The 17608-nt window shown below is 45.4% G+C and overlaps 1 protein-coding gene and 1 long non-coding RNA gene across 25 annotated transcripts in view; one reads left to right on the top strand and one right to left on the bottom strand.

Moving 5' to 3' along the window:
- ZNF692 (zinc finger protein 692) overlaps positions 1-4182 on the bottom strand; it is a 19190-nt gene extending 15008 nt beyond the window's left edge. For 5 of the 24 annotated variants that reach the window (XR_012922401.1, XM_012754551.3, XM_012754552.3 and 2 more), the window contains exons 1-9: positions 3489-3680; positions 2737-2927; positions 2439-2470; positions 1840-2103; positions 1249-1297; positions 1034-1156; positions 467-688; positions 299-376; positions 120-198 (exon numbers count right to left, since the gene is read on the bottom strand). Coding sequence is in view for 23 of the 24 variants with exons in the window: in XM_012754551.3 (XP_012610005.1) it covers positions 120-198; positions 299-376; positions 467-688; positions 1034-1156; positions 1249-1297; positions 1840-2103; positions 2439-2470; positions 2737-2915 (1026 nt within the window). In the remaining variant the exon portion in view is untranslated. The other 19 variants (XM_076009244.1, XM_076009257.1, XM_076009254.1 and 16 more) reach the window with 19 other exon arrangements.
- LOC105865732 (uncharacterized) lies at positions 3737-17608 on the top strand. Its single transcript, XR_001151579.3, has 3 exons — positions 3737-3835; positions 8919-9252; positions 17369-17608. It is a non-coding gene; the product is annotated as an uncharacterized LOC105865732 (long non-coding RNA).

Raw genomic sequence — 17608 nt, 5'->3', positions numbered from 1 at the left:
TAACCCTCCTCTGCCTGGCTCTGAGCCCCCGCCATCACTAGGCTCCTTTTCCTCAGCTTCTCCTTCAGCCCCTCTCCCCTATCCTAGCAGCTACACAGGCCCCACCCTGTGCCCCTCACATTCAAATACTGCCGGTTGGAAAAGATCCTTCCACAGCCAGGGAAGTCACAAGGCATCAGCTCTCTTTTGGCAGCTTTCCTGGGGAGGAGAATGGAGAGGAGCAGAATGACTTTGGTCTACTCTCCTCTGCCTCTCTCCTCTTGCCCCACCCCTGAAGTCCCATGTCCCCAAGTCCTACCTAATTCTCTTGGAGCCAATCTGTGCAGTGTCCTCATCCCAGGCTGGAGTTGGAACAGACTGGGCCTGACTCCCAGTGCTACAAAGAGGCAGCAAAGGAGCAGAGGGCCTTGAGGGAGGGCCACATCCCAGGGAACTCCAGCCCTCTCTGTCTCAGCCATCAAGTTACCTGGCCAAGAGCTCAGTCTGCTGGGCTGCTCGAGAGGTCCCAGTGAGCTCCAGCTGTCCCTCAACTTCCACAGGCAGAAGAGCCCTGGAACCTAATGAGGATGCTGACAAGGATGGCACAGCAAGAGGAGTGGAGAGAGCTTCAGGGACTGGTGGTGTCTCCCCTTCCTTAGGTGTGTGGGTGACAGGGGAAGGGGGTGGTCTAGGAGCATCTGGTTCACTGCTGAAAGGAAAACAAAGAGGAGGAGGGCATTATCTCTTTGGGAACCCAGCCAGCCCCCAGCTGAACCCTAGCTGCTAACCTGAAAAGATCCCAAACTTGGAACAACCCAACCCCCACCCATGCTCTGCACTCACACCTGCTTTTAGCCTTCAGTCTCCTCCAGTCTGATCTCACCCCTGTTACCCCTCAGTTCAAAGCCTGCAGTTCTTTCCACCTTCCTCCAAACCAACCCTGCCTTCCCCACCAACAAACCCATCCCTCCAGTCTGCAAAGCCCTGAACTGCCAGGCTAGCCACCTCCTCCCTCTCTGGCTCTGCTCAGCACCCTCCCTCAACCCCAACTTGCTCATCTGGAGAGGAGCTGTAGGTCCATAAGCTGGCATCACTGAGCATCTCCTCTTCATCCTCTTCTTCCTCACCTTCTTCCTCTCCTGGAGATGGGAAGGTCTCTGGTGGGGGTCCCACCCCCCTGCAGGCCCAAAGAAGGCAAGCCTGAGGTCCTACTCCCTCACCCCCACTATCCATACAGGTCCACCCTGTCCCTCCTACCTGCATCCTCACCTGGGCAACCTGGCCTCTGGAGTCCTCTCATCATGCTCAGATTCCAAACCTGTTGGCACAGGCAGGGTCAAAGGGGAAGGAACTCTGGGCTCAAGGGATGAGGACAGGGAGCGTTCTAATGTCTGAAGTGATGGGAGACTCTTAAAAAGGAGGGGAGGAGGGGGGCAAAGGCTACTGGAGTGGAAGAGGGTTTTTTAGTTCAGAGATGATACAGTCACATGGTTCAAAAAAATAAAAGTATAAAGTGAAAAGTCTCCTTTCTAACACTGTCCTTCTATCACCGAGTTCTTCCCACAGGCAACCTGGTTTCCTATGTGCCCTTTCAGAGATCTTTTAGATACATTCACAACTACATACAAATACATATTCTTTTCCCTCTTATTTTTATTTTCCACCAATGATAGCATATCATACACCCTATTTTGTGTTTTGTTTTTTACACCTAACAATATATTTGAGGATATATTTTCTTGTCAGCATAGAGTTTTTCCATTGAGAAAGGATCATTTTTAGAGAGCACGGCTCTGAGCTACAGAAAATAGGAAATCTTTTTCTCCCTTTTTTCCACAACCCTTCTTTTCCCCAGCCTACCTGTAGGCTCCTGTTCACTCCTGGCCTTTGGGCACCAACTTCTCCTGGCAGTATGTGGAAGGGGGGCTGGCTTGGGTGCCTCTGTAGGTGTAGGGCTCAAAGAGGGTCCCCAGGAGAAGGTATGGCCTGCTGAGCACTCCCACACAAGCCCACCATCTTGGCCCCCGGGCCCCCGAAGCCCAGGCACCAGGCTGCACTCTCGGCTGTGGGCATGAGACAAAAGCACCAGATACTGCAGACTGTTGGGAGGCAAAGGCTCAGGACCTGGAAGGGTGGGGGAAGCAGTCAGGCTGAGCTGAGAGGCCTCTCCTCTCACCCTGAAAAGCCATACCCAATAGCCCTGACCCTCCAAACTCCTGGGCAATCTCAGCTCTAGTCCTTTATTATTCTTCAAAGCCCAGACCCCCCAAGGTCCTGATATATTGCTTCCTTCCCCAGAGGTTGCCCTCATCAAACTACTCAGGGCTCCCCAACTCACCCCTCCATTCCCAAACTCACTCAGGGCTCCCCTTGATCCAACCCACTCGGAGAGAGTGTTTCTGGGTCTCCCTGTTGCCCCTCTTCCCTCTGGCTCCTATCCTCAGCCATCCCCTGCCTACCTGCACAGAGGATGCAGCCTGAAGAAGTGTATCTGCCAGCAGAAGAAGAGGCAGGTCAGCTTAGGGCCCAGGTGGCCACCACCCTCTGCCCTGGCCACTCACACATGTGAGGGGCCAGCCCTAATGGCGCCCTATTCGCTTAGACCACGAAGAGGGGAATAGGATCCTGGAAGGCCACAAACCACATAGGCCCTCCTGCTGAAGTGAAAAAGGAGCTGTGGCAGCACTTGGCCCTGGAGAGGGGGCTAAGAGCTGCTGCCTGGGTCCCCTCCCCAGAACCCCCACCCGGGCCCCTAACCGGTCCAACAGGAACTTGGCCAGCTGTGAGTGCAGGGAGAAGCCCAGCCGCTCCTTGAGAAGGCACCACTGCTCCATATGGCCGCCCAGGCGGATGCGGCATTTGCTGCGGCGCGCATCCAGCTGCCGCCGCTTCTCCCTCCGCCTATGAGACAAGTCCGCTGCCGGGGAGGAAGCCATGTGCACCAGGGCCTGGAGGGGTGGGAGAGACATATGTGTCACCAGGGCCCACACCTCTAGGGACTCAGTTTTCTCATCAGTGAATTGGGGAGGGACTAAACTAGGTTAATAGCAGCAGCAGGTATGGGGCCAAACCACCCCTTCTCATATTACAAGGTGTGTAAGCTGAGCGCCTACACAGGTCGTCAGGTGGGAGGTAGGTGGACGGAATCAAGTCAGAACAAAGGCCTGGGCCCTCCAGCCCAAGAAAGGGGATGTGAGACTTTCGTGGGGAAATTTCAACTGGGCTGGGGACACAGACACTTCATCTTGATAGGGCATAGGCCTTCACCGGTTTATAGAGGAAGGAGGGAGCGTGCCCCGGTGAGGAACTGGGAGTGCTCTTCATAGTTGTGTCCAGCCGGGGCGGGGTCGGGGCAGAGGTCTGAGGGTGCCCGCCACCCCAGCTTGGGCCGACCCACGTACCACTCACACAATGCACAGAACCGACCAATCCCCAAGGCAGCTCCCAATCCGTCCAGACGCCCGGCCGCCACGCAGCCCCACCCCGGGCCTACACCACCCAGGCCTTACCTGCGCGCCCCGACCCGCCCTCACCCTGACTGCGCCTGCGCCTGCGCCTCCCCGGGCTCGCGCGCAGGCCCGGAGAGCAGCAGGAGGACCCGGGCCCACCTCGCGCGCGCCGCCGCCGTTTCTCTTTTAAGAAGAAACCGTCCCCTCCTGCGTCGGCGGCTCCAGCCCGGAACTGGGGCCCGGGACGGGGGGAGGGGCAGTTGGCGCCCGGCTCGCGCTTGCGCAGTGGCCGTCCGCGCAACGCCTGCCGGGAAGCCCGGTTCCTCCGTTTGAGCTGCCTGCGGGTGTCGCAGAGCCGTGGGGCGTTGTGGTTGGGTTGGTTTTGAAACAGGAGGCCTGGAGGGAAGGTAGGGTCAAGCCCTCCTATGCGCCCACCCCAGCCCCTCCAGCTCGTCCAGGGACGCTGCGTCCTCAGTTCCCAGGTTGCACTCACCTTTGCCTCCCTTCACTTGCGAGCAAACGTAACCGCAGCGTCAGCCGCCTCAAAAGCCGGCTAGAGCCTTCGCTGTGCCGCAGAGGCCCCACCTGCTGTGATCCTTAGTCTCTGTGGGCATCAAAATTCGTCCGAAAAGTTGCCTAGGTTCTCTGTGGGCTCCTTCTGACTTCTCACTCCCTTCTCTTCAAATGGCTGCAATGGAGCTTCCCTCTTCCCCAGGCCGCTGCAATGGCGCTTCTCAAGAGCGCTTGCGACCGCGATGTTGCTAAATGCAGTGGTTGGTTCTCTCTGCTTCTCTTCCCTAAACAGCTTGTGAGTATGTGGAGTTCTTCCTCCTCATCCTTATGGCCCGCCACACTTTTTCCCCCCAGTCTGACATCTGTGACTTCGCTAGCTCCTGGTTTTACTCCCTTCTCGCTGGCTTCTTTCATTTTTTGAATCCTCCCGTTCTGTCCCACCAAAGGGTGAAATGTACTCAGGCCCAGGATCTGGACCAAGTATTCTCTCTTCTGGATATGTTCTCTTCTTGGATGGTCTAATCAAGTTCCATGGCTTTAAGTACACTGAGGGCTCCCAGCTTTATATTTCCAGCCTAGCCCTCTTTCAGCTCCAGATACACACACATATATATAAAGCCGCTCGGCTATATTTCCATGGTTAACTGAGTTAATACACTTAATACACGTAAAGAACTGAGGATAGTGCCTGGCATGTAGACAACACTGGTACGTGCTAGGTGATATTTTTTCAAACATGACTGTGGCAAACATGTAAAACTTAATAATGCCTGTCCCCTCTCCCATCTCAGAAAACAACATCATCATCTACCCACTTGCTCAGACCAAAAACCTGGGAATCAGCCTTAACTCTTTTTCTTTTGTGACACCCAAACCACATACATCAGTAAGTGCTGTTGGTCATATCTCCAAAAATATATCTTGACTGCATTCACTTTTGACCCTTCCACTGCTAAAACCCTACTCAAAGCCACCTGTATTTATTTTCTGTGGTTGGTGTAACAAATCACCACAAACTTGGTGGCTGAAAACAAGGAAATATTCTCTCATAGTTCCAGAAGCCAGAAGTCCAGTATCAAGGTGTGGGCAGGGCCACATGCCTTATAAGCATTCTAGGGAAGAATCCTTTTCTTGTTTCTTCTAGCTGCTTCTTGTGGTTGCTGGCATTCCCTGCTTGTGGCCACATCACTTCAATCTTTGTGTCTGTGGTCACATTGCCTCCATCTCTTCTGTGTCAAATCTCCCTTTGCTTCTCTTACAAGGATGCTTGTGAATGCATTTAAGAGTCCATTTGAATAATCCAAATAATTTCCTCATCTCCGTATCCTAGAACAATTACATCTGCAAAGTGTTTGCCATATAAAGTAATCTTCACAGGTTCCAGGGATTAGGCCATGGATTCTTTTCCAGGACCTTGTTGTAGCCTGGCATATCATTATGTCTCACCTGGTCTATGGCCACTTCTTCCAAAAAGATCTGCCTCCTACCTTACCTTCTACCCTCACAAAGCAGGGAAAGTGACCCAGAAGAACAAATTTATTGCTTAAAACCTTTTGGTGGTCTCTAGTGCAATTCAAAACCCTTACCATGGCCTCAAGGCCCTGTGTGATCTGTCCCTTGGCTGCTTCTCTGGCATCTTCCCCCACCTTTCCCTCCTTTGTCTACTCTGTAATAGCCCTTCCCACCTTTTTGCTATTTCCTCAGTGGGTCAAGCATGCTGGAGGGAGTTCCTTTCTCTCTGGAGCACTCACCCCCCCCTCCAGCTTTTCCCTTGGTTGCTTCCTTCTCATCATGTAAACCTCAGCTCTAAGATCACCCACACAGAAAGGTCCCTTTCCTCAGCCATTTTCTACCCACCGTGCCCTATTCTGTTTTCTTCATAGCACTCATTCCCTGAAATCATTTTAGGGAGCTATTTGTGTGTTGTTGGTATATGATAGGTGTTGACATGCCCAGCCTTCTCCTCTGCAGCCTAAACATCCCAAATGACATGGTGTCCAAACATGAACCACCATTAGGATGACCCCAGCATGTCCTGTCCATGTTCCTCTTGATCTGTGGTACCAATGACTCAATGTACTTGTCTGACTAGTTTAAGGTAGGAAGGAAGATCCCCCACCTTGTTCCACATACTTACTCATTAATGAAGGTATAACTTTGACATCAAAAGAACAGAACTCAAGGTTACTCAGCCCTTGGGTTAGCTTTGGGAGCAACCAGCAAGTCTCTGGGGTTCTCAGGGAGGAGGAATTGTAGCTGCAGTGACTCTCTGACAGGGGTGCAACAGTAGCCATATAAGACCTGACCATTACGCTGGGGGAGGCTGAGGCGACTGGGGATGGTAAGAGTTGAGGTCATGGCAAAGGCAGCTGGTGCTTTAGGACCAAGGAAACCTAGTAGGGCAGGAGCTATTTGGCCTATCTTAAAAGTTTTTTGATGGTGTATACTTATTATATTTTTCAGTTGTAAGATTCCATTTGGTCCTTCTTTATATCTGCTATTTTTGCTGAGACTTTATATTACTTCTTAATTTGCTGCGGCTATTGTTTGTTTAAGTATGGTAGTAATTGCTTATTGAAGTATTTGATCCTGGATGCTTTAAAGTCTTTGTCAGCTAGGCTAACATCTCTATTATCTTGGTTTTGGCACCTATCGATTGTCTTTTTTCATTCTGTTTGAGGTCTTCCACAATCTTTGTGTGACAAGTGATTTTCTATTTAAACTTGGATATTTTTTATACTGTTAGGAATCTCTGGATCTTATTTACATGTTCTGTTTGAACTGGCTTCTTTGACACCACTCTACCAGTGTGAAAATCTTCACAGTAGGTGTCCACTGACACCACTAAACAGGGATGGGAGGGACATTTCATTACTTCCAGGTGGCTGTGGAAGTCAGGTCTTCCCCCATGGTTTCCACTGATACTGTAGGATTGGTGACTTATCACCAGCCAGCACAGATGAAAGGCTCATGAATATAAAGGTTATTAAGTATGAAATGTCTGATTTCCTTAAGTACTACATTTGACGGTTGATATCCCCTACATTTCACTTTGACACTTCTTGTTTTATTTTTATTGTGAAGGTACATCCTCAGTCTTTCAAATGCATGTTTTGGCTTGTGATTTTCTTACACATTGTTTTAGAGCAATTTTTGTGAAATGTGGATAAGTTAAAAAATTCATATTATTTTCGAATATGAGTTCTATCATAGAACCAATGCTGCACAGACAGTTGGAAGTATCAATGAAGTGTTTGGGAAGGATGTGGCTAATAAACACAACAGTACCACAGTGGTTTGAGAAGTTCTGTTCTGGTGATTTTAATCTTGAAAATGAGCCACGTGGGTGACCTGAGACCAAAGTGGATAATGATGAGCTGAAAGCTATAGTGGAAGCAAATCCATCTCAACCTAGCAGGAAGGTTTGATGGTACTATTACAACAATATTGGACCATACTTGGCCTTCTCTGACTCTACTGAGACAGAGTAGGGATGGGACTTGGCCCCAACTCCACTGACATATTTTCACATCTGCTAACCACAAGACCTTGCACCACCCAGCTCAGCTATTTGAAGAAGCTAAGATATGCAACTTTTCATCATAAATCTTACCTAAGGCAGTCAACCATACCATCCGCATGTACAAGACCAGAACAACAACTGATTATGACCACTTGCTTCATTATACTACTAAACTCCCTGCCCCAGGACAGGCTTATCTGCCTTTTTTTGATCATGGGATGTATGTACTAACATGATTTCTTACTGAGCTTCCCCCACACTTGTATTGATGCTCTTTTAACTCCTGCATGGTCTCCTTTGTGCTATAGAATAAGCCCCAATAAAACCTTGTCGGGGAAAATTCTTGGCTTCATGTAGATTTCTGTTGCTTGTGAGCTTAAGAACCCCAGTAAATACAGATACAGGCTGCTATCAAAAAAAAAAAAAAAAAAAAAGAACCCCAGTAAGTAACACTACCACAGCAGTTCTGAGACACCTCATTAAAGACTTATGAGGGTACAAGTCTAAGATTTCCACTTAGCCTCTGCTCGTCTAAGTGGGTGAGACCATAGTTTCGTTTTGCTTTTCCTGTTATATTTGACTATAGTGGAGTGTTTGTTGTCTAAAAGTTTTCTGTCTTGGTAGGTTGACACTTTCCTCATCCTTTATATTGAGAGTTGGCTGTTATTTTTTTTATTATTTATTTACTGTCTGTGCTCATTGGAATTTCTCATTTGCTGGCTTCTTTAGCTCCAAATCTGGGATATATGAGGCAAAAAGAAAACTCATGGGACTAACCTAACCACCATATTGTTCTTTGGGTCCTGTGGTCGTTGGCCAGTCTACCTTCTCTCCATCTTTCACAGCCTTATGTTTTTTTTTTAAAACATATATGCCTAGGATTTTTAGTTGTACTTATAGAGAAGAGTAGAGCAAAGTATGTCTATTTCATCCTTCTAGAAGTGGAAGTTTTGCAGTGTAATTTATTTGCTTATTTATATTTATTATTTCTAAACCATCTCTTGAATGAGTTCATCTAGGGAGTAAGTATAGATAAAAAAGAGGCTAGTGAATTGAACTATATAGGACATTTATGTTGTTTAAATATAATGAAGGCAGCAAAAGCTGAGAACCAATATTATCCCACCCTCAGTTAGTAGGCTGGAGTAAATACAGTACAGATTTTGTAAGAAGATAAGAATAACTTGAAATCCCAGTGATTTTCCAAGCAACTGTGAACTTGTCCCTATTTTCTTTTCTTTTTAAAAAAATTTTTTGAAATAGTTTTGAATGTAAAGAAAAGAGAGGGTATCATTATGATTTGGTGGTAACTTCTCTTTGAGAGGTATTCATAGTGTTAGGCAGCATATAAAGCAGGATTTGTTGTTAATTTGTTGGGAGAGTTCTCTCTCTCCGTATACTGAATAATCTCATCACAAGAACTTAGTACTTCTTTTCCCTGTTCCTTTGGACAGTGTATCTGCCTATATTGAGACATCCTTTTTTTTAAGCGGCAATCACAAGGAATTTCCCAATTAAGCTTGCAGTGAATGATGGAGGGACTCTGCTCCTGATGATTTGGAATAAAGCTGCCTGTGGGTCAGGAAGCCAGCTGCACTTTGAACTTCATCGATTACTGCTTTCCTTTATCCCAAACACTAGCCAGTGGCAGATCCTGCAGCAGCCTGCACTTATTTCCTCAGTTGGACCTGAAGGGGAGCCCGACCTGGGAGATCAGATTATCTAAAGAGCAGAGGAGTATGGCACAGCAGGGGGCCAGTACCCAGAGAGGAGGACTTCAGATTCAAGGTAATTATAACATTCTGTAAAGTTGGTATTGTCAGGGAGACCAGGCTCCAGCTCCTCCAACCTTTTCATTTTAGCGATGCAGAAACTGAATCTCAGAAGTGAACAAGGAATTAATCAGGGTATTGGACTGTGTTCTCTACAGAGCATTCAGAGTGATTTTTAAAAATCAATTCAGATCATGTTGCTCCCCTGCTCAGAGTTTTCCAATTGCTTCCTAAGTCTGCCAGAAGAACTCTACAAGGTCCAGTGTGACGTGTCTTCTACCTGCCTATTCTGCCTCACCTTCCTCCACTCAAGCCAGAGGGGCCTATCTGTTCTAAGTGTAGCCAAGCTTCGGTCTGTCACAAGGCCTGTGGACTTGCTGCTGCCCGTGGCTGGAAGAGAAAGTTTGTCCAGACTTTTTCTCAATTGGCTTATTTGTCAATTAAGACAAATTAATTTGTAAATTAATTCAGTTTAAGCATCACCTTTTGAGATGCTTTTTTTAACCCCAGTTTACTAATAGCCTCCTATGACATCTCCATCTTCTTACCATTTTTTCTTTGTTATTCCTGTCATTTTTTAAAATGTTTTTTGTGTTTTTGTTTTCTTGTTTGTTTTTTTCTTTGCTTCCACAACTGGAATGGAAGCTTATAAGAATAGGGATGTTCAGGCCGGCCTCGATGGCTCATGCCTGTAATCCTAGCACTTAGGGAGGCCCTGGCAGGAGGATCACTTGAGCCCAGGAGTTTGAGGTTGCTGTGAGCGAGGCTGACCCCATAGCACTCTAGTCAGAGCTATACTCTGTCTCAAAAAAAAAAAAAAAAAAAGGGATGTTGCCTTTTCATTCATTGCTGTTAGTTGCACAATATGTGTACCATAAATATAGATTGAATAAATACAATGAAGGTATAGAGAACCAAAAGCTGAGAACCAATATTGTCCCACCCTCAGTTAGTGAGCTGGAGTGAATACAGTACAGATTTTGCAAGAAGATAAGAATAACTTGGAAATCGCAGTGATTTTCTAAGCAACCATAGACTTGTTCGTATTTCCTTTTTTAAAATTATTTTAAGGCCAGGCATGGTGGCTCACTCCTGTAATCCTAGAACTTTGGGAGGCTGAGGCAAGAGGATCACTTGAGGTCCGGAGTTTGAGACCATCCTGAGCAAAAGCGAGACCCCATCTCTATAAAAAATAGAAAAATTAGCCTAGTGGTGGTGTGTACCTGTAGTCCCAGCTACTCCAGAGGCTGAGGCAGGAGGATCATTTTAACCCAGAATTTGAGGTTGCAGTGAGCTATGATGATAAGGTTGCAGTGAGCTATACTGCACTCTAGTAGCCTGGGCAACAGAATGAGACCCTGTCTCAAGAAAAAAAACTAGAATTGTTTTGAAATAGTTTCATATTTAAAAAAAAGTTACGGCCGGGCGCGGTGGCTCACGCCTGTAATCCTGGCACTCTGGGAGGCTGAGGCAGGCAGATAGCTCGAGGTCAGGAGTTCAAAACTAGCCTGAGAAAGAGTGAGACCTCATCTCTAGTTAAATAGAAAGAAATTAATTGGCCAACTAATATATATAGAAAAAATTAGCCAGGCATGGTGGTGCATGCCTGTAGTCCCAGCTACTCATGAGGCTGAGACTCTGTCTCAAATAAAATAAAATAAAATAAAATAAAATATAAAGAAAAGTTACAGCCAGTGCGGTGGCTCATGCCTGTAATCCTAGCACTCTGGGAGGCTGAGGTGGGAGGATCACTTAAGGTCAGGAGTTCAAAACCAGCCTGAGTGAGACCCCGTCTCTACTATAAATAGAAAGAAATTAATTGACCAACTAAAAATATATATATAAAAAAATTAGCCGGGCATGGTGGCTCGAGGTCAGGAGTTCGAAACTAGCCTGAGCAAGAGCGAGACCTCGTCTCTAGTTAAATAGAAAGAAATTAATTGGCCAACTAATATATATAGAAAAAATTAGCCAGGCATGGTGGTGCATGCCTGTAGTCCCAGCTACTCGGGAGGGTGAGACAGTAGGATCTCTTGAGCCCAGGAGATTGAGGTTGCTGTGAGCTAGGCTGATGCCACGGCATTCACTCCAGCCTGAGCAACAAAGTGAGACTCTGTCTCAAAAAAAAAGAAAGAAAGAAAAGTTAGGATAGTACATATATACATGAATAACCTTCAGCCACATTACCTAAATGTTTACTCCATTTGCCTTATTATTTTCCCTCTCTACTTATACTCTATATATGTATTGTTTTTCTGAGTCACTTGCAAGTAAATTGCAGAAATGATGCTTCATTACACCTAAATATCTCATTGTCTATTTTCATTTTTAAAAAATGCTCTTGGCTGAACGTGATGGATCATGCTTGCAATCTCAGCACTTTGGGGAGGGCAAGGTAGGAGGATAGCTTGGGGCCAATTTGAGACCAGCTTAGGCAGCACAGCAAGACCCCATGTCTATATAAAAAAAACCTAGCTGGGCATACTGGTCTGTGCCCATAGTCCTACCTAGCTACTCAGGAGGCTGAAGTGGAAGGATCATGTGAGCCCAGGAGTTCACGCCTGCAGTGAATGTACTATGATGAGCCACTGCACTCCAGCCTGGGCAAGAGAGCTAGACCCTGTCTCAAAAAACAGACACCAAACAAACAAAACAAAACATTCTCTTAGTCACACTGCAACCATCAAAAGAAAAAAATTAACATTGATACACTATGTAATCAATAGACCCCATTAAAACTTTTGTCTAAAGCACCACCAATGTGTTTTATAGCCAACACCAACACTAAAACAAACCAAAAAAAGCAGGATTGTTAGAGTCTGAGCTACAAAGCTCTACTAGCACCCCCACCCCCAGCCCTACCCCACCATTTGTGGAAAAATTATCTTCCATGAAACCAGTCTCTAGTGCTAAAAATACTGGGGACCACTGGAAAATCCTAGTTCCTCTGTCCCATAGTTCTTGGTTACTCTTAGACAACAAAAAGTCCTTTCCTCACTTTGAGAGCCAAGAACATTCTTGGTTCTTTAAGTTTGGTCCTGTTCAAAATAATAAAATTAAACTACTTCCAATGCCCAGCTCTTCAATAACACTTTTCAATAAAATCCTCTAGGCCCAGCGCAGTGGCTCACGCCTGTAATCCTAGCACTCTGGGAGGCCAAGGCAGCAGGATAGCTCAAGGTCAGGAGTTTGAAACCAACCTGAGCAAGAGCGAGACCCCGTCTCTACTAAAAAATAGAAAGAAATTAATTGGCCAACTAAAAATATATAGAAAAAATCAGCAGGACATGGTGGTACATGCCTGTAGTCCCAGCTATTCAGGAGGCTGAGGCAGAAGGATTGCTTGAGCCCAGGAGTTTAAGGTTGCTGTGAGCAAGGCTGACACCACAGCACTCTAGCCCAGACAACAGAGTGAGATTCTGTCTCAAAAAAAAAAAAATCCTCTTTATCTAGAAGGCCTGAGACAGAAGGAAAGGAGTAGCCTTATAACAGCACCTGCACAAAATAAGCTGAGGAAACTATTTGATTGCTGAAGGCGTGAGTTGGGTAGAACTTTTGTTGTACGGTCTGCCTCTGGTTATGCCAACCTTCTCTCGGGACTATGAAAACACTCAACGTGATGCCAGCCCCTTGGCCCTCTCCATGGGAAAACCCAAGTCTGCTACTACACCTGTTGAGGTGAAGCTGAGCTCTCAGAATTAAGATGACTACAACACCCAGCGTTTCAGGTTTATTAACTGATGTCTTGATATCCTGAAGACAAATGATTTCAGACTAGAAAACAGAAAACTGCTTTCTGGGTATACACTGGAAAAAGGAAGATCTGAAAGCTGCTTGGTGGCAAGAGAGGAATGGATTGGTTTAAGTGAGGAGCATATGATAAATTTGTTGGAGAGAAGTGAAGTGGTTCACATTTTCACTGAGACTTTTATAAAGCTATATTACCTTGGAGGGCTTTAAGGGGATGACAACAGAATGAACAATGAAATGGGGGTGGTCATTGGGAGTGGCTACGAGGAGCGGTCTCCAGCCTTTTTTTTTTTTTTTTTTGTTTTGTTTCAAAAATTTTAATTTATTGAGATCGATGCTTCTCAAATTTTTTTTTAATTTTTTTTTATTTTGGCATATTATGGGGGTACAGATTTTAAGGTTTCAATAAATGCCCATTTCCCCCCCTCTCCCCAAAAGTCTGAGTCTCCATCATGACCATCCCCCAGATGGTGCACATCTCACTCATTATGTATGTATATACCCGCCCCCCTCCCCCCTCCCACCTCCCCAATACCCTATTACTGTAGCATCTATGTGGCCACTTAGGTGCTACTCAGTTAATACCAGTTTTCTGGAGAATATATCTGGTGCTTGTTTTTCCATTCTTGGGATACTTCACTTAGTAGTATGGGTTCCAGCTCTAACCAGGAAAATATAAGGTGTGCTATATCACCATTGTTTCTTAGAGCTGAATAGTACTCCATGGTATACATATACCACATTTTATTAATCCATTCTTGGATTGATGGGCACTTGGGCTGTTTCCACAGCCTTGCAATTATGAATTGTGCTGCTATAAACATTTGAGTGCAGGTGTCTTTTTTGTAGAGTGTCACTGGATCATTTGGGTAGATGCCCAGCAATGGGATTGCTGGATCAAATGGTAGATTCACTTGTATCGCTTTAAGGTATCTCCATATTGCTTTCCACAGAGGTTGAACTAGTTTGCAGTCCCACCAGCAGTGTAGGAGTGTTCCTCTCTCTCCACAACCACGCCAGCATTTATTGTTTGGAGATTTTTTCATAAAGGCCATTCTCACTGGGGTTAAGTGATATCTCATTGTGGTTTTGATTTGCATTTCCCTGATGATTAGAGATGTTGGGGATGAACTACAAAGCTTCTGCACAGCCAAAGAAATAGTCATGAAAGTAAACAGACAACCTACAGAATGGGAGAAAATTTTTGCATCCTATGCATCCGATAAGGGACTGATAACTAGAATATACTTAGAACTCACGAAAATTAGGAAGAAAAAATCAAATAACCCCATTAAAAAGTGGGCAAAGGACTTGAACAGAAATTTTTCTAAAGAAGACAGAAGAATGGCCAACAAACATATGAAGAAAGGTCTCCAGCCTTTTTAACAGAAGGAACTGGTTTCATGGAACAGTTTTCCCAGGGGCAGGGGCCAGGGGCTGCTCGCCGCCTCGGCTCCATCTCAGATCATCAGGGGTTGGATTCTCATGGGGAGCTGCAACCTGGATCCCTCCCATGCGCAGTTTGCAGTGGGGTTTGGGCTCCTGTGAGGGTCTGATGCCCGAGGATCTGGTAGGGGGTGGGGCTTAGGCGGTGACAGGAGCAATGGAGAGCGGCTGTGGGTGCAGGTGGGCTTCATGGGCTTGCCTGCAGCTTGCCTCCTGCTGTGCTGCCCCGGTTCAGTGCTAGTTGGTCGTCTGTGGTCTGGGTGTTGGGGACTGAAGGCTTAGAAGAAATGTCACTTACCCTGCCACGTGCACCACTACAGTTCAAGATGGAGAGAGGAGGAATGGCAGAGCACTGTGGGAGGCTGTTTAGACTTTTCTCTTTTTCTAACTAGAGCATCTACACCTCCTGAGTCCCCCCCCCAGCAAGCATCATATTATATATTGGGGCTTAGGACATGGCAGATGTGATGCTTTGTGGGTCCCCAAGGCTCTCCAAGGCTGCCACTAGCTGGGGGTCTGGGCCTTGCTGGTCCATCAAAGCTCTATAAATTTATCTTGGGGGTTTCTCACTGTCTTGGGGAGAGTATATTTCTGGAGGGCAGGAGAGGGGAAAGGCGAAGCAGAGTGGAGAAACAACTAGGAGACTTAAAGGAAGGGCCCTGTGGCACTGAAGAGACATGGGGCAAAAGGTCCAAGAGCAATAAGAAAATACCCCTCTAAATTAAAGTCAGATGACCCTGTTCCAACTCTTCCTCTTCATCATTGTCCCCTCCTACACCCCATAACTCCTGTCCTGTCCTATCCTGGTACCACTTCCTCCTCAGCTCACCCCTACTTCTTGTCCTGCCCATGCTATCCCCTTTGTGCAACTTAACTCCCTGCAATACAGTCAGAAGATCCCTTAATACAAGTCCAAGAGCATTTTTATCTCATATATATGCAACTACTTCCAGGAAGTGAAACACCGAGAAGGCAGACCAGTGGCACTAGGACCAGAGCAAGGGCGAGGAGCAATTAGGACAGGACAGGCAGGCCCTGCAGAACCATATCACAACTAGATACAACCTGCCTATGAGCAACAATGGTTGGGCAGATCCCCTGGAGCTATAGTTCTAGAAGGCCTGCTAGCCTCCTGAGAGATGGCCAACATGGAAGCAGGATAATAAAGATGATTTTTCACAAATCAACAAGATGTGTACAATTGGTCTAAGTTTTAAACAATTGTAGTTACTGTTGAGTTTTCTCAATATCTATATGCTTCAATTAGCACAGCCTTAATAATTTGTCCTTTAATAAATAGGATATTCTCCATGGAAGTCAATTTGGAGAACTCCCATTACTGAGTCAGCCTTGGACAAAGGCCCACTCAGCTACACATGTTCACTCTGGAAGTGAACTCACTCTAGATGTGTGCTAATTTTAGATACAGTTCACATCTCCATAGCTTAAGTATCACACATGCTGGAGTTTAAACAGAGGATTCAAAATAAATGATAGCACAGTGATTGTAAAGATGGAGAATCTATATGAGTTAGTTAAATTATGTCATTCTACAAATTCCACATAGCCACTTGCTTGAAAACCAAAGCAGTGAAACAAAGTGTGAACTGCTAAGTACAAATTTTACTATATGCATGAACTATTTTATTGGATTTGAAAGTTTTTAAATTTAAAAATTAAAATATTTTTAAAACTAAAGGATGAATCTAAAAGATAAAACATCACATCAGTATTACAATTCAGTCAAATGTCACTCTCTTTAAAGTTTTCTCCAGTCTGGCTCAGGAAGTCCTGCCCAGGCAATCCTAAAAACTGTGTCTTCTTGCTACCTGGCAACGTTTCAGCACTTCTCAGAGTATTCTGTTATTTTGAGGTTTTGCTTTCTGACTCACACTGCTTGTCTTTCTAGTTCATTGCCTCTGGTCCACTTTTGATCCCACTGATGATTTGTGGGTCCCCCAGGCTCTCCAAGGCTGCACTAGCTGGGGGTCTGGGCTTTACTGACCTATCAAAGCTCTATAAGTTTATCTTGGGGGTTTCTCACTGTCTTGAGGAGAGTATATTTCTGGAGGGCAGGAGAGGGGAAAGGCGAAGCAGAGTAGAGAAACAACTAGGAGGCTTAAGGGAAGGGCCCTGTGGCACTGAAGAGACATGGGGCAAAAGGTCCAAGAGCAATAAGAAAATACCCCTCTATTTTCCAGCATGTCACCTAGTCACTGATCTATTCCACCTCTGTCCTCCCTCCCCTCTTGCCCAGTTTCCAATCCAAGCTCTATCACTGTAGTCACCCCTTAGCACATATCCTCATTCTTCTTGCTCCCTCCAAAAAGCTTTGCTGCTATCCTTGTGGGTGCACTGTCTCCCATCTAAGGCCAACTCTTTGCTGGACACAACTGTCCCCTGCCCCACCTCAGCCATATCCATGTTCTCTATCATCAATTTTCTCTGGTCTTCAGGGGTTCTTATATTTTTATTTTTTTTTCTTTTTTTTTTTATCTTGGAAAGCTAGATTTATTCAGGGGTTCTTAATCCAGGATCCCAGTGGATAGAATTCAGAGACCCATGAATTTGGTTGAGAAATAATTTGTCTTTTTCTTCACTAATCTCTAGCTGAAATTGAGTATTTCCTTTCATTGAGGCAGTAAACCATAGCAGCATTAGCAGGACCAACCTACAGTCATGAATAAAAATCACAGATATTTTCTTATCACATTACAGTTGTTGCAGATATTTCAGAATGTCATTTGTATTCATTGCTAATTCAAAATGAAGGTTATTAAAAGTGCTTCTATATCTTATTTAATATGTTAATAAATAAGTACACATACTACTATATCACCTATTCTTTTAATATTTTGATAATTTTCAACATAGTTTCCTTTATAATCCTGTGTATTTTCTCTTGTATATTTATTTTTTTTTCTTTTCTTTTTTAGGCCCCTGCATACTTGGAGATCTCTTGTATATTTAAAACGTTATGAGTGAACTTTCCTCAACATGATAAAGGGCATTCATGAAAAGCCTACAGCTAACATCATACTCAATGGGGAAATAGTGAAAGCTTTCCCTTGAAGAGGAGGAACAAGACAAGGCTGCCTACTTTCAGTATGGCTATTCAAAATTTTAATGGAAATGCTAGCCAAAACAAATAAGATAGGCAAAAAAAAAAAAAAAAA

This window comes from Microcebus murinus, chromosome 13 (assembly GCF_040939455.1).
Source record: "Microcebus murinus isolate Inina chromosome 13, M.murinus_Inina_mat1.0, whole genome shotgun sequence".
Taxonomy (NCBI): domain Eukaryota; kingdom Metazoa; phylum Chordata; class Mammalia; order Primates; family Cheirogaleidae; genus Microcebus; species Microcebus murinus.
Note: the sequence above shows the minus strand (reverse complement) of the source record. Positions and strands in the feature narration are given on the sequence as shown.